General features: G+C 44.9%; 1 protein-coding gene across 1 annotated transcript in view; it reads left to right on the top strand.

Annotated features, from left to right (window-relative positions):
- The first annotated feature begins 10,549 nt into the window (after positions 1 to 10,549).
- The window catches only part of GPD1L (glycerol-3-phosphate dehydrogenase 1 like), a 62,035-nt gene continuing 55,552 nt past the window's right edge, over positions 10,550 to 17,032 (top strand). Inside the window, exon 1 of the mRNA XM_059162391.1 lies at positions 10,550 to 10,743. Coding sequence (XP_059018374.1) covers positions 10,697 to 10,743 — 47 coding nt within the window. The 5' untranslated portion in view covers positions 10,550 to 10,696. The remainder of the gene's footprint in view (positions 10,744 to 17,032) is intronic.

Genomic DNA, 17,032 nt, shown 5'->3' with positions numbered 1-17,032 from the left:
CTGTCTTTACCTGTTGGTCTGTCCTCTGTTTACTGAATTTTCAGATATTCAGAGGAACCAATGGCTATTTTACTTTTGCCTTTATGTCTTCATGTATGCTGTTTTCTCTGCCTCAAACACTCCCCTGTTTAACTGGTACTCAATCTTCCTTCTTCCACAAAATCTTACCTGGCATCCTTGTGCTCAAGTTGGTATAGCTCCCCTGTGTTCCAAGAGTTCCCTCTTATCAGACCAATAGGAGGGACTCCATAGAAGATAGGTGTTTCTTTATCTGACCTCTCTTCTGAGCTGTAAACTTTGTTTCTTTTTTTTGACTTTGTATCCTCAGCTCTGGCACATGGAGGAGTTTGGGAAATACCTGTTGAATAGGCAAATGAACAAGACTCAAATCCAGAAACAAGTGCAGGTTGATATTTGATTTCCAATCAAGTAGAAATGGAATAAATACCTCTGCCTTTCTTTGGTCAGCTATAATACTAAGTCTTAGTAATTTCATCTTTAAAACTCCCAAGTTCTCCAAGTGACCCAACTTAGCTGGTATCCCAGATATAATCAACAATAATAGTGCTTGGTGAATCTAAGGGACTCATGAAAAGATGCAGTTGGTAGACAAAACCTGGTGCCCAGATCTCTTGGATAATTAAATAAACCTTGATATGAACAGATTACAATTGACACTGGCTACTGCTCAATGTCTGGGGCTCTATTTGGTTCTTGCAAGCAGTCAAATCTGCCTTTCATCCATTACGTCTCTATTCCCCCAGGTAACTGAGATAAAAGGCCATATAAGTTTACAGAATGAGGCATTGTTTCTTTCAGCCAAAAATCTGTAATTTTTCATTAGACTTTCAATAGCAACATTGAAGATGGGCAATTTGATATGAAGCCAGTTGTACCAAGAACAAATGTCACCATTGGGAATTGTACATCGTGTAATTAGGAGGCAAAATGGTGACACACGCACTGGGAGCACAGAGCAGATAAAATGCTTCTCTGGGGTGGCTCAAGCAAAAGTCTGCCCTGGAACTGGAGGAATTAATTTAACCAATACTTATGAAAAAGTTTTCAGTGCCACAAAGTAATGAGAAAAGTAGAGGCTTCAGAGAGTTTTCTAAAAAGCTATATTTATTCTTTTCATTTTGCATTTGGAGTTTTCATTACATACATTCAATTGTGCAAATTTGACAGATTTTTAAGATTTTACTTATTTATTTGACAGAGAGATCACAAGTAGGCAGAGAGGCAGGCGGGGGTTGCAGGGGGCGGGCTCCCTGCTGAGTAGAGAGCCTGATGTGGGGCTCGAACCCAGGACCCTGGGATCATGACTTGAGCTGAAGGCAGAGGCTTAATCCACTGAGCCACCCAGGTGCCCCGACAGATGTTTTTAATATGAATTAATGTTAACTAGAAAAACAAGTAATGGGACAATATATAAGATAATAAAAGGTGGGGAAGAAAAACACACTTGTCTATTTATGGAAGATTCTTGGAAGGATGCCCAAGTCACTGATTACGAGGGTTTTCTCAAGGGAGGGAGCTGGTGCGTCACAGGAAAAGGCAGGAAGAGAATTTCACTACATCCTCCTCTAATCCTTCCAGATTTGGAACCATGTGAATTCATTAGTTTTTCAAAAAAATATATTAATTAAGTTAAAATAATAGGAATAAGGTAATTAAATAAGATGAAATGTAGTGGGAACAGTACATGACAATAGTTTATGTGCTTATTTGGAAAAATTTAAAAATTGGCAATTCTTTGTCAGACTTCAAAACAAGTAAAAATTTTTTAATCCATGAAATCCCAAAGTCTGGGAACTATTTCTAAATAATTTTTTCAATAAGCCAGTCTTAAATGAATGCTTTCTCATTCTAGCTAAGGAAGACATATGTGCTAGTTTGACCCATCACTGTTGATGTTGACTCTGGTCACTGGGTTAAGGTATCGTCAGCTAGTTTTCTCTACCATAAAGTTCTTATTTTTTTTAAGATTTTATTTATTTATTTGTTAGTGCGCAAGAGAGAACACACTAGCAGGAGGAGCAGCAGGCAGAGGGAGAAGCAGGCACCCTGATGAGCAAGGAGCCTGACTCAATCCCGGGACCCTTGGGATCATGACCTGGGCCTAAGGCAGACACTTAACCGACTGAGCCACCCAAGCACCCCACCACAATTATCCTTTCTACATAATTTTTTGTGGAGACTTTGAGACTAATATCTTGCCCTCATCAAACTTTTACCCCTATTTTTAGCATTCAGTAATGATTGTGTAGGACTGTCATTTCTTCTATATATATATTAGTTGGCATTCTAGTGTAAGCAAGAGCTTTTCTTTCTGCCTTATTAGTTTGCTTATTTCTTTAAATTATCCTAGACTCATGAAGTTTTTTTTATTTTATTCAAAGTGTTTAAGTCTATTACTGTTATTATTTATTTTTTTAATTTTATAAAATTAAATTAAATTAATGTATTATTTGTTTTAGGAGTACAGGTCTGTGTTTCATCAGTCCTACACAATTTACAGTGCTCACCATGGCACATACCCTTCCCAATGTCCAACACCCAGCCACCCCATCTCTCCTACTCCCCTCCACTCCAGCAACCCTTAGTTTGTTTCCTGAAATTGAGTCTCTTATGATTTGTCTCCCTCTCTGATTTCATCTTGTTTTATTTTTTTCCCTCTCTTCCCCTATGATCCTCTGCCTTGTTTCTCAAATTCCACTTATCAGTGAGATCATATGATAATTATCTTTCTCTGGTTGAGTTATCATGCTTAGCATAGTACCTTCTAGTTCCATCCATGTCATTGCAAATGGCAAGATTTCATTTTTTGATGGCTGCATAATAGTCGTGTGTGTGTGTGTGTGTGTGTGTGTGTGTACCACATCTTTATTCATTCATCTGTCGATGGACATCTGGGCTCTTTCCATGGTTTGGCTGTTGTGGACATTGCTGCTATAAACATTCAGGTGCACATGCCCCTTTGGATCACTACATTTGTGTCTTTGGGGTAAATACCCAGTAGTGCAATTGCTAGGTCGTAGGGTAGCTCTATTTTCAACTTTTTGAGGAACCCCCATACTGTTTCCAGAATGGCTGTACCAGCTTGCATTCCCACCAACAGGGTAGGAGGGTTCCCCTTTCTCTGCATGCTCGCCAGCATCTGTCATTTCCTGACTTGTTAATTTTAGCCATTCTGACTGGTGTGCAGTGATATCTCACTGTGGTTTTGATTTGTATTTCCCTGATGCCGAGTGATATGGAGCACTTTTTCATGTGTTTGTTGGCTATTTGGATGTCTTCTTTGTAGAAATGTCTGTTCATGTCCTCTGCCCATTTCTTGATTGGATTTTTTGTTCTTAGGGTGTTGAGTTTGATAAGTTCTTTACAGATTTTGGGTGCTAGCCCTTTAACTGATATACCCTTTGCAAATATCTTCTCCCATTCTGTCAGTTGTCTTTTGGTTCTGTTAACTCCTTTCCTGTGCAAAAGTTTTTTATCTTTATGAAGTCTCAATAGTTTGTTTTTGACCTTGTTTCCCTTGCCTTTGGTGATGTGTCTAGGAAGAAGTTGCTGTGGCTGAGGTCTAAGAGGTTGCTGCCTGTGTTTTCCTGAAGGATTTTGATGGTTTCCTATTTCACGTTGTGGTCTTTCATCCATTTTGAGACTATTTTTGTGTGTGGTGTAAGGAAATGGTCCAGTTTCATTCTTTTGCATGTGGCTGTCCAATTTTCCCAACACCATTTTTTGAAGAGACTGTCTTTTTTCCATTGGACATTTTTTCCTGCTTTGCTGTTGATTAGTTGACCATAGAGTTGAGAGTCCATTTCTGGGCACTCTGTTCTGTTCCATTGATCTACATGTCTGTTTTGGGCCAGTACCATACTGTCTTGATGATTACGGCTTTGTAATAGAGTTTGAAGTCCGGAATTGTGATGCCGCCAGCTTTTCTTTTCTTTTCCAACATTCCTCGGGCTATTCAGGGTCTCTTCTGGTTCCATACAGTGTTATTATTTATTTTGATGCTTGTGTTGACCCAGATTTGGTTAGTGGAAAAAATCTTTTTTTCTTGTAACTATGGACAATTTAACCTGGCCTGATTGCATTTTATGACTGAAATTCTCTCATCTCACATTTGTTCACTGTATTATATAGTTTTCTGTTTCTCAAAAACACAGGTTGTTTAGTGCCTCAGGGCCTTTACACTGGCTATTCCTTCTTTTTGCAATGCTTTTCTATCCATCTTCCCATGACTGGCTCCTTTGATTCATTCAGGGTCCCCTCCTCAGAGAGTCTCATCTAACGTAAGGCTAATTCCTTTCTCACTTTCTTACTCTCCCTCTCATTCTCTGTCCTGTATTTTTAACCTCTCCCTCTCCACTGGCTCCTTCAGAGGAGTATTCAACATGTTCTAGCCTCTTCCACACAAACTGTTCTAACCTTTACTCATAAAACGAAACAAAATAAAAGCAAAAACAACAACAGAACCCCCAAACCTTAGGAATTCTTCCCATTTCTCTTTAGTTTTGGCTTTCTCTTCCTGTATGTCCATCCCTTATCTTGTCATTAGCCAACTTCTTAAAAAACATTGTCTACGTACTCTCAAGCTCCACTTCTTTGCCTTCCATTTATACTTCTACCCACTGCAAGCTGGGTTTATACTTGGAAAAACTGAAGTTAAACTATTCTCACCAGGGTTACCAACAATGACAGTGGTGGTTAACCCATGAAATACCTTTGTGTGACCTGGAAAAAAGTGCCCCTCCTTCAAGGCACTTGGTTTCATCTGTCCGAAAATGGTCATGTTATGCATACCCATCTGCAATGTCCACAGTTCCTTGTGCCCACTGGCATCATGCAGTGCACTACCTGCACAACCATACTCAAGGGCTCTGCCAGGAGCCTCCTTTCTTCAGCTTTATCCTACTTGACCACTCTCAACCCCTCCCATGAACATCCTTCCTTCTCAAATGCTATCCTCTTTTGGCAACTGCAATACCATACTTTACCTTCTTGCTGCTATTTTCTTATCTTCCCAGGCTCCCCTTTTTTGGACCTTCTCATGACTATTAAGTATATTTCAGAGTCCTTTTCTGGTTTGTCTTCCTTTATTACTTGACTCATCTGAGTGATCTCAATTATTTTCATTCAACAAACATTTACTGAGTGTCTGCTTGGTGCAGACATCTTCCAAATGCCAATGCCTGGCATTGTTCTGAGCACTGACCACTAGACTTTCTATATATGTGTTGATGAATTGTAATCACTTCTATTTCAGATCAACGTATCCAAATGCTTTCCTGAAATGAACTTGAATTCCAAATGAATTCCTCAAGCTTAACTTTAAAAAAAAAAAAAAAAAAAAAAAAAAGATTTTATTTTTAACTAATCTCTACACTCAACATGGGGTTTGAACTCACAACCCTGAGATGAAGAGTTGCACACGGCAATGACTGAACCAGCCAGGCACCCCCTCTTAAGCTTAATTTGCTCAGAGCTCATCATCCTTCTCTCCAGATCTAGTCCTCTTTCCCTGTTTCAGCAAATTATATTCATTCATTTGCCCAAGCCTGAAAGCTAGAGTCATCCTAGATGCCTACCTCTCTCAAGAAAGTAGTAAGTCTCACTTTTCTTTTTCCTAGGTATGTCTCAGTTTGACCCACTTCTCCCCTTGCTATCACCACCACACTGGTCTTCATCCTAGTTTAACCCACAGCCACTTCTCATATAGAATAAATACCGCAGCAGGCTCTTCCCTGGCCTCTGCCTCCTGGCCCTCCTCCTGAGAATGAATTTCATCTGAGGACTCTTCTTATGACACAGGCTGGTGATTCATTCTCCCCCCAGCCATACTGAATTTCTTTTAGTTTCTGCACATTTCATTCTCTCTGGTCTCTGGGTCTTTGCCTAGGCTGTTCCCTCTGCCTAAAAGAGCTCACTTGTGCACTCCTGTCTCCTCACCTTGCTGACATTACCTTTTCCTTCAGGCTTTAATAGAGATCTTACTTTATCTGGGAAGCCTTCCCAGAAACTCATAATCTGGGACAGGTTTTTTTGTGTTATGTTTTGTTTTGTTTTGTTTTTTCCCCTGGGCTGCCAGAGTAAACCAGTAGCATTTACCACACCATTGGGTAACTATCTGTCCATTGGTCTCTATCTCCTTTTAAATTTATTATTTTTTAAAAGATTTTATTTATTTGACAGAGAGAGGCACAGCGAGAGAGGGAACACAAGCAGGGGAAGTGGGAGAGGGAGAAGCAGCTTCCTGCCAAGCAGGGAGCCTGATGCTGGGCTTGATCCCAGGACACTGGGATCATGACCTCAGACAAAGGCAGATGCTTAAATACTGAGCCACCCAGCGCCACTCCTTTTAAGTTTAAGCATCTAAGAGGGAAAGGACCCAAGGGCACCTAGGTGACTCAGCTGGTTAAGAGTCTGCCTTCAGCTCAGGTCATGATGCCAGGGTCCTGGGATGGAGTCCTGTGGCAGGCTCCCTGCTCAGTGGGGAGTCTGCTTCTCCTTCTGCCCCTTCTCCCTGATCATGTTCACTCTGCGTCCCTCTCTCAAATAAAAAAAATCTTTTTTAAAGAATAAAAATTTTAAAAATATAATAAATAAAATAAAATTTAAATTTTAAAAAAAGTGGGAAGGGATGTTGACTTTCTTGTTTAATATTTAATCCCTGGGACCTAGCACAGTGACTGGCACATAGTAGGTGCTCAGTAAATATGTGTTGAATGAATGCATAATCGGATGAGTATAAGATATAGAATCCAAAAAGCCTGGCCCTGATTCCCCATAGGACATTTATAAAGTCCTTCTTTTTGAGTCTGTACCTCAATTTCCTCACTTGTAATATGAATATATGCACTTGGCCTGTGAACAAGGCAGGTGTTGCAGGTACTAACCACCCCCATAATTGAAAATTCTTATTTAACTTTTGACTCCCTCCAAGGCTTTTGACTAGAAGCCTTACTGATAACATAAACAATCAATTAACATATTTTGTATTAAATACGTATTACATACTGTATTCTTACAACAAAGTAAAGGAAAATATTACTAAGAAAATCACAAGGGGGGCACCTGGGTGGCTCAGTGGGTTAAAGCCTCAGCCTTCAGCTCGGGTCATGATCCCAGGGTCCTGGGATTGAGCCCGCATCAGGCTCTTTGCTCAGCAGGGAGCCTGCTTCCCCCTCTCTCTCTGCCTACTTGTGATCTCTGTCTGTCAGATAAATAAAATCTTAAAAAAAAAAAAAGAAAATCATAAGGAAGAGGAAATACATTTATAGTACTGTATTGTATTTATTGAAAAAAAAATGCATGGGTTGGAACCGAACAGGTCCACTTATACATGGATTTTTTTCAATAAATATACATACAATACCATAAATGATATTTTCTCTTACGATTTTAATAACATTTTAAAATCTGGCTTAACTGTAAGAATTCATTATGTATCCCTTCCCCTTAGAATTTGGATCCTGTGTTGTCTTGACCAAAAGATCATGACAGAAGTGATGCTGTGATAATTTGGGGGGGTTCAGATCTTAAGAAACCAGTGATTTCCATTTCGTTTCTCTTGGGATGCTTGCTGGTGGAACCAGACAATGGGGAAGCTGCTTCTGGAGAGGCCCACATAGAGAAGACTCAGGCCTGCCAGACTGCAGCCCACAGCTGAGGCTCGCAGCCAGCAGTCATCACCAACTAGCCAGCCCTATGAATGGGACATCTTGGAAGTTGATCCCCCAGCCCTGTGGAACGTTCTCCGTGCTCGGGGGACCCCTCCTCTCTGGGACTGGCCTAAGCTGTTGATTCTGGAGCTAAATAATTGAACGTGGTTGTTTTAAATCTAAATTTGGGGGCGATTTGTTATGCAACAAGTGATAACCAGAGCAGATTTTGCTACCCACAAGTGGGAGGCGGCTGCCACACAGCGAGCAGCATTGGCTTTGGCTGTGGGACCTGGCAGGTGGCGGACGTCAGAAAGGCCTGCGGGAGGGTAGGACGTTGGTGGGAAGGGCTTACCAGAGCTGGGGAAATTGTTACCTGGAGCTAAAGGAGAGTCTAGTTACATAGAGAAGTTTGGCAATACTGTTGCCATTACCTCCTGTAATGCAGAAAATAAAAAGTGTATTTCATGAACTCAGTGACCTAGCTAAGGACTTTTCTGGGCTGTTTCCAAAGTCTGCCTGGCTTCTAGCTGTGCAGCCAGTTTTTACCATGATACCTGTGTACCCTAGTCATGTTCTCAGACACATCGTGTGCGTTCCTGTACAAAATCATATACAAACTATGGCTTTTCCAGGTCCTCGAAGTGTTGGCCCTGGCCCAATGAGACTGGCTAACTCCAGCCTTCTAGGCTTCTCCCTCCTGTTAGGGAAAGTGACACAAAGAAGGCCAACAATGTCAGCACTGCCATCTTAGATGACCAGAAGCAGGTCAGAAGACCAGCTCCCTCAAAATTGGCTTTCCTCAGTCCTTCGGTACTGTCCCTTCTGTTCGCTCCTATGATTTTCATTACATATATATTAAAACATGTTTATAACACAGGCAAATGTTACAAAGAATAACCAACCGTCCCCTCCACCATAACCACAATCCTGCTTTTTGTTTATCTTTCCCTGTTTCCCTTCACAATTTTATTCCATGTGGGTGTATCCCTATTGATATATTTAATTTTGCTTGTTTCTGTAGTAACTGACAAGGAATTATACTGCATGCCATCTCTTCCACTTTGCTTTGTTCTCTCAACATTATGTTCATGGGTTTCACCTACTTTGTTTTTGTCTTAATCCTTGTAACCAATCTATAAAAGAATTGATAACTTATTATGTTCTGGCACAACGTGTTGTGCATATTGGGTGATCAGTAAACACTGTGTGATAATGCTTTGTGGGGCATGTCCACAGAATCGCTGACAGCTCATTACCATGCAGGTGTCCTTGTCACACGAGATCAGGAGTTTCCAGATGAGGTACAAAACTTTCAGGCAAAGGCAAAAACTGTATCACTTGGGATAAATCTTTGCAATACTCAGATACTCCCTAAGTCCATAAATTCATTATTTAATCTGACAACCTCATTTTTAAAAAAGATTTTATTTATTTATTTGACAGAGATCACAAGTAGGCAGAGAGGCAGGCAGAGAGGGGGGGTAAGCAGGCTTCCCGCGGAGCAGAAAGCCCGATGCGTGGCTCGATCCCAGAACCCCAAGATCATGACCCTAGTTGAAGGCAGAGGCTTAACTCACTGAGCCATCCAGGGGCCCCCTGACAACCTCATTTTCTAAGAAAAAAATTTTCTGGGTATCTGGATGGCTTACTCGGTTAAGCTTCTGCCTTAAGCTCAGATCATTATTCCAGGATCAAGTCTGCATCAGGCTTCCTGCTCAGTAGGGACTCTACTTCTCCCTCTGCCCCTCACCTCACTCTCACGCTCTCTCAAATAAATAAAATCTTAAAAAAAAATTTTTTTCCTAGCAAGAAAAAACTAATAAAGCTTGAAAAGCCCATCTTTCACATCATCTTCCTGCCTAGATGTCTTCCCATTAGTGCAAAGAAGTGAGAGCAAACCATCAGTGAAGGAATATAGAAAATCTGTCTCATTCACTCCTTTAAGCATTTAGCTTAAGTATTATGGATAAATCTTTCCTACAATGTAAAGATGAAAACTAAAATAACTGTTAATCCTAACTGCCTTTGGCAATCACCTCCTGAACTTAAAAAAAATGATGTTTGTGTCCCCAGGAGACTCTGATGATCCAGGATGGTGCTGGGGCACTCACATGCAGCAGAATTTGTAAGCCATAGTCCTAGGCCACTTTGTCCTCTTCCCATGGTGTCTAGCACGGTGCCTGGTGGAAAGTGACACTCAGAATGAATAAATAATGTTCTATTTGTCAGGAAGGAGAAGCACAGTCTCTAGTGTCCGCACCACAAACTCTCCAGGCGCCCTGGACAAAGACACGGAGGAGGCAAGGGGGGCGGAGAGGGGTAGTGCGATGCCGCTGACGTCCAGGTCTCTCTCTTGACTGACTCGAAAGTGTCCACCCCGAAGCTCAGGTACTGTCCAGAATGCCTCGGAAAACACAAATTCACCACGAGGTTCAAGGGGTGCCAGACTGTCTCCTGTTTCCACAAATGAGGCAGGTGCGGGTACTTTGAGCTTCGGTCCAAGTCGAGTCGACTCCTCTCGGCTCCAGACTGCAGTGTGGCAGCTCTTCCCGCGTGGGGAGAAGGGTGCGAGTGGGAGTGGACAACATGACGAGCCGGAGCAGGCCTGTTCCGCGGGGACAGCGGTGCAGCCGCAGGCGCTAAGAGAGAGCAGTTGCACAGCCACCCGCGGGTGCACGTGGCGCGGCCGCAGCAGCTATTCTGGGGCGCGCGGCGGCGGGGGTGGCGGGGGCGGGGACTACAAGTCCCGGCATGCCTCAGGCAGGGGCGGGCCGGCGCAGGAGCCGGGCCCGGGGACCAGCCAGGCTCAGGCGTGCGCAGTGGTTCTCGGGAGTGGCGGGGCGGGTCCTCCCAGGCTGTCAGCTGGGGCCCGGGGCGCCCGGGCGGCGGTGGTCGCGGCCATTGGCGGAGAGGCGGGAGGGGCGGGGCCCCCGCGAGCCTCTGTGGGCAAAGCCGTGCGCGCGGAGGCAGGCAGGCTGCCGGCTGGGGAGGCACGGGTCGGGCTGGTGCGTTCCATCCTGGCCATGGCAGCGGCGCCGCTGAAAGTGTGCATCGTGGGCTCGGGGAACTGGTGAGCGGCGGCGGGCCGGCGGCGCGGGCTCCGCCTCCAGGAAGCCCCTCTCCCGGGCGGGCTAGGGCCGCGCGTCCCCTCCGCAGCGTGGGCACCGGGCACCGCGCGCAGGGAGGCGGGGCGGGTGGCCTCGCGGCTGGGCTGGGCACCGCGCACCCGGGGAGGCCGCGCCGAGACACTGGCCCGGGAGGCCCTGGGCCCGCGTGCCCGCGGAGGGCAGCAAGGCGAGAGGGTACTGCGCGTCCGCGGGCACCTGTCTGCGCTCTCACCCCGCGGCGGGCGCACGGAGGCCACCTGCTCGCCACGCCCGGGTGTTTTGCGCACCATTCTAAGAGCGTTCTCGGTTCTGGGCGGATCTCCTGGGTCTAGGAATCGGTGGAGACTCGAGCATTTTTGCCGTCGTTTCGGTATTGGGGAAACCGAAGCAAAGAAGGGCTAAAGGGCTCTTGCCACCCAGGTGGTGTACGGGACCGGTGCTGTCCTTCCAAGTGCGGGTTTCGCTCACCACCTCTGATAGTCCTTTATCGTAGGAAGATTATGTAGATAAGAAAATCCAAGTTCCAACAGGCCCGACTCACGGAGTAGTCCAGGGGCGTTGGGAATTCTCTGGAGGGCTGTTGCGAGGCTTTGGTCTCCGCTGGGCTTTATTTGACTTCGGACGTTTATACAAGCGCTTTGTGACAGGCGCTCTTCTGAGCACTTTGTAAATGTCAGCCCTTTTAGTGCCCTTTATCAAACTTTGCTACTCTGGTGAGTTGGGTGAGTGTAGAGGAAAGTGGGGCCAGGTGGGTGGGAGGAAGTGGAATATAATAATAGCCTCTGATATTTTCGGTCATTTCCCCATTGTTGTGCACTTTTTTCGCACATCCGAAGGATTGGTATGGAATAGTTCAGAGTTGTGTTCTTTTAGCTTGTGTTTTTCTGGACACTAATCACAGTTCAGGCTTCGTGGAGAGCTGCCCCACTAGGAATGGGCCTAATGACTTGTCTTACTTTGTCTTACTCTTTGACATAGCCCAAAAAGTTCCTGGAGGAAATCTTCATCTGTTTAAATCTTACCTGGCTCTCCACTTTTCCATCCCAGCAAGGCCACTGGCCTCTCCCTGTACCACACCCCCACCCCCAGCAGGCAAGGTAATGATTTACCTCATTACCTGTTCCACTCCTCTCTATCCAGTTCTTAAGAACAACCAACTACACTAGGGCCTGGCATATTGCTAAATAAAAATTAAAATGAATGTTTGAAAATTGATCTTAAAAAAAAGGTAATTCGATTAGGTAATCACATTAAAAAACCAGAAGATACCCCCCCCCCCTTTCCATAAAGCAATGAAATACCTGACACTCACACTTGCTGCGCAGGGTATCTCCTGGAGGAAAACCAGTAATTAGTTTCTTCTGGCCTTTCTGAAGGAATTCCAATGCTTACATATATTGCTTTCCCTCTCTGACCTGCAAATACTAGAATATTATGTACTTTTCTGTAAACTTCTCTTCTTGGTCAGCCACAGAACATTCTACACATATAGTAAAGTTGGTACCTCTGCTGCAAAGCTTCATGTGGACTTCAGGTTGGCTTTGCCAATTTTGATCCCAAGGTCACTTGAATGAGATTACTTTTGGCCATGGGACTGGAAAAGTACTCCTGTAGCACGTGTTTTTTTTAACATTAGTTTTCTCTTCTGTAAGGGGACACAGACCCATAGATGACAGAGCCTTTTCCTAATTTACAAGGTGCAGAGGAGCACGGCGTTGCCATGCTGGATTTAGGCCAGGAGCAGGAGTAGTGAAGTAAACTCCTGCCCGCCCCTCAGTGGGATTTGGCTGCCTTCCCACGGCTTCACTCTGATGTACTTGACTGGGTTTTCTTGGTCCACTCCAGCCCAAGGAAATGGAGTAGAGCTTGGCTAATGACCTTAGAGCCCAGCAATTGAGAAATGTGCCATCCTGATGGTTTGGGCTGTCTGCCCAGCTCCATTAATTATGGGAGCAGACAGGAACATTGTTGCTCGCACTCAAGTCCTAGAGAGAGGATCACGACCTTCCCGGAGAGATTTCAGAAGTTTGGGAAATGAAAACAGCATGGAGAGGCTTCCTAGGGCTTGGGGGGTGTTCAGCTCTGGTCAGCAGTCATTTCCCCAATCTAGGCACAATGGTACAGAATCCCTGCCTATAAGGAATTTACCTTCAGGGCTGAGATGAAATGGAAGATAGCTTCAGAAGAAAAGGAAAGTGGAACGAAATACCTGTCACAAGGTTAGTTAGATGTTACCTTTTAGTGTTGCTTAAAATGTGGATCAGAGACCACCTGCATCAGAATGACTACTGAAGCTACACTTGCTGACTCATACTCCCTGAAGGTGGGACAAATTTGTCCTTACAGGACATTGGCCTTCTGCTAATTTTGAAATACTGTCTAGAGATGAACCTGCCCTTCCAGATTTGGTCCTTCATTCAATCAAGAATGTGAAGTTGCTTAAGCAATGTTTAATCTTGAGACTCTGAAGTAGCTGAGCGTGGCTGTGTCAATAAAGGTGTTGTCGTATCTAAACTGAAAACAAAAAGGTGGCCTTGTGCTCTCATTTGAGTGCCCTCCCCCACGTAAATGCTTAATATTTGCAGTATAGATAATGAATCTAGCTGACCTGGCCAGGAGTTTCAGCCTGGAATGACATGGGGGTTAAAGTCAAGTTGTCATGCCCTTGTCATGTCCTTTGGCACTTCCTTTCCTATGGACAAGTCAGAGAAGAGGCCAAGAGGGGGCCTTCATGCATCCTGCCGAGTCCCACGATGCTGCCCCCTCCTGGGGTGCAGGGAGATGCTTCCTGGCCTGCCTGGCTTTTCATGGCCCTGGGAACTCAGGAAAACAAGAAAAAACAAAAATAAATCTTCCGAAGTTCCTCCAGATATGAAACAAAGTTTCATTACCCAAACTTTGGGAAATGACCCAGACACAGGGCAAGATCCAGTTCTAGCACTGAAGCCTCAGGGCTGTGTGTACAGCCAAACCCCTGTGGTAGGGAGCATATGTCCAAGCCCCGGAATGTGTTTGGAGGCGGGGTGGTGCAGGAGGGGCTGGGGGATCCCACTGTTTGGGTTTCAGTCCTGGTCCTCTGTTTCATAAGGCCTTGAGCAAACTGCTCCTTCAAGAATCATTGGTTATGATACTGGTACCTGCTGTCTCGGATTTTGGTTAGGATGAAATGACATGTGTTGGGGAGAGTACAGAGTGACCAGCACTCAGTAGACATCAGCTACTGCTATTGTATTTATTTGATCAACCTTGACCAGCACGGTCTTTAAGTCACCAAATGGATCCAGCTGGAGTCTGACCAAGAAGCAGAGACATAGGAGGGAGAGAAGGTGAACGAGTATAACTGATAGGCAGCTGGAGGAGTTGGTGGCGTTGTTTCTCTCTGGCCCCCGTTTTCACCATCACCCCACAGCAGTACGGATGGGCAGGGAGAGCTGTGGCCTACTTGACACTGATGCCCGGAGCTGGATGTGGGTGACTCCCATCATCTTTTGCTTTTGCTCTGAACGCAGCATTGCGGCACTTAGCTCTGTCACCCTTTTGTGCTCCTCAGTTTCCATGGTACTGCTTGCAACATACCCACAGGCAGTGCTCAGAAGCATCCTGAGCCCCTGTAAATGAGTTCCTCTGCGGTCAGGAAGAGATTCAGAAATAATCCCCTCTGTGGCTGCAGGTGTCACTGCTTTGGGAGCTGGAGGGAGAACTGAATGATAGGGTTGGGTGGGAGCTGAATTGGGAAAGGATCCAGAGTCCCATGTGAACCAGAGTGAGTTTGTACAACTAAAACCCAGAAGAAGCCCTGATACTTGTGCCTCTTTCCATCACCTCTGCCCTCTGTTCAGTACAGAAGGTCCCCAACTTTATAGTGGTTCAGTGTACACCTTTTCGACTTTATGATGGTGCAGAAAATGATGGTGAGAGTGTGAACCATAATCTGAATTGTGAATCAGGCTCCTCTTCTGGGCTGGGGGCTATGCAGTGGATCCTCTGTCCTGATGCCCGGCTGGGGCTGAAGCATCCGGTCAGACACCGATCACGGGGGCGAACAGGTGGTACAGGGACCGCCAGTGTTGGTCACTTCAGTGCAACGTTCAGTCAATTACCTGAGCCCATCAACACCTGGGTGTGAAATAGGCTTTGTGTCCAATGATTTTGCGTGACTGTAGGCTTATGTAAGTGTACTGGGCAAGTTGCAGTAAAGCCAGGCTAAGCTACAGTGTTCAGGAGGTGAGGGGAACTAAATGCATTTTAGGATATTAGAAACTTAATGATGGGTCATATGGGATATAACCCCATCATAAGCTGAGGAAGATCTGTATAACAACCATGGCTGCTTTTGTAGGGGTGAGTCAGCAGCTCCCAGTTCTTGAGCCTTTCATCACTGTCATTATCATTCTCTAACCTGTCCTCCTTCCCTGGGGGAGGGGGGAAGGGTGTCTTTTTTTTTTTTTTTTTTTTTTGAGTGTCAGGTATGTGCATTACTTCATTGAAGCCTCCTAACATGCCTGTGGCAGTACTATTGTTCATCCTAATTTGCATGACAAGAGGGAGTTGGAGAGAAAACTTTTCAAGGTCCATGGTTAATCCTTGGCGTGGAAGCCCAGATTCTTCTATCTCCAAGGGCCTTGTTTCTATAAATTCTTGGTCATTTTCATTGAGAAGCATACTTAGACCTGCGGACAAATCTTATCATCACAGAAATATTTGAATATCTTGTGTCTTACCCTCCCAACAAAAGTTTAGTATAACAATATTTCCCTTAAGAAAAATCAGATTGAGGGGTGCCTGGCTTGCTCAGTTGGTGGAACATGTGACTCTCGATCTTGGTTTGTGAGTTCAAGCCCTATACTGGGCGTAGAAATTACATAAAATCCTTAAAAAGAGAGAGAGAAAAAAGATCACATGGAAATGTCTTGAAAATTGTCACTTCCCTCTGGAACAGGCGTCCCTCCTCTACACATGGCAGATGATCACAGTTTACTATTTTTAAAGCAACTGATCTTCCTAAAATTAATCTAGCAGATTAATTGTTAGAAAAAGCTTATATCTAAGTGAAAAATCTCAGTCCAACTTCCACCCCTTAATCTCTGTGCTGCCTGGGTGAGCCCACTCTATTCTAAGACACCCCATTGGCTAGAGAAGTCTCATGTCTGCTCCGTTTTCTCTGTGGCAAGCCAAGTAATGTCTCTAGGTCTCTCAATGGTTGCTGGTGGAAAGTTGTTTTGGGGGTCCACACCAGCCAGGTCTCCCTTCTCTTACCTTCATCCCTCACCTCCATGCTTAGTGATACCAAAACTTACTGGCCTTAAACAGTAGTCACTTACTAGTTCATGCTTCTGGGGATGAGCAGTCTGAACAAAGCTGGGAGGGTCTTCTACTGGTCTAGCCTGGGCTCACTCATAAGGCTGAGGTCCAGTAATGGGTTGGCTGGACTCCTGACCCTAGACCACATCTTCTGTGTGTCTGGCAGTGGGCAGGCTTCTGCCAGGCTGAGAGGAGTGACCTGAGAGGACTGTGTGTGTGTGTCACATTAGTCTGCAGGCTAGTTGGACTTCTCCATTTGGTGGTTGGATTCCCATAACAAGAGAGAGCACATAAAAGTACCTCCTATGAGTAGAGTCACAGTATTTGTCGTGTAGCTGGCTCACTTGACTTGCATAATGTCCTCAAGGTTCATCCACGGTGTAGCTAGCTTGTGTCAGAATGCCCTTCCCTTTTAAGGCTGAATAATATTTCATTGTGTTTATATAGTACATTTTGTTTATTCATCCTTCAATGGACACTTGGGTTTCTTCCACCTTTTGTCTGTTGTGAATACAATGGTCCCCCTTGCCCACTGGGGATACATTCCAGAACGCCCAGTGGATGCCTGTAATTTCGGATAGTATGGGAAACCTTATACTGTGTTTTTTCCTAGACATACATACATGTGATAAAGTTTGATTAAGCACACTAAAAGATGAATAACAACTAAGAACAGTTGTAACAATATGCTATCTTAAAGGTTATGGCAGTATGCTCCATCACTCTGAAAATACCTAATTGTACTATACTCCCCTTTCTTGTGATGATGTGAGCTAATCAGCTGCCCACATCATGAGGTGAAGTGAGGTGACTGGCAGAGGGGTTGGGACACGGCATTTGAGGGGAGGGGAGTGATAAGGGAAAACATGGCAACCGGAAAAGGAAGACAAGGGGTGACTTCTGTAATGCTGCTCTGACTGATCTGAGTCCCTGCTTTCCCTTCTTGAGGGT

Source organism: Mustela lutreola, chromosome 2, assembly GCF_030435805.1.
Source record: "Mustela lutreola isolate mMusLut2 chromosome 2, mMusLut2.pri, whole genome shotgun sequence".
NCBI lineage: Eukaryota > Metazoa > Chordata > Mammalia > Carnivora > Mustelidae > Mustela > Mustela lutreola.
The sequence above is the reverse complement of the archived record's forward strand: the minus strand, read 5'-3'. Positions and strand labels throughout refer to the sequence as shown.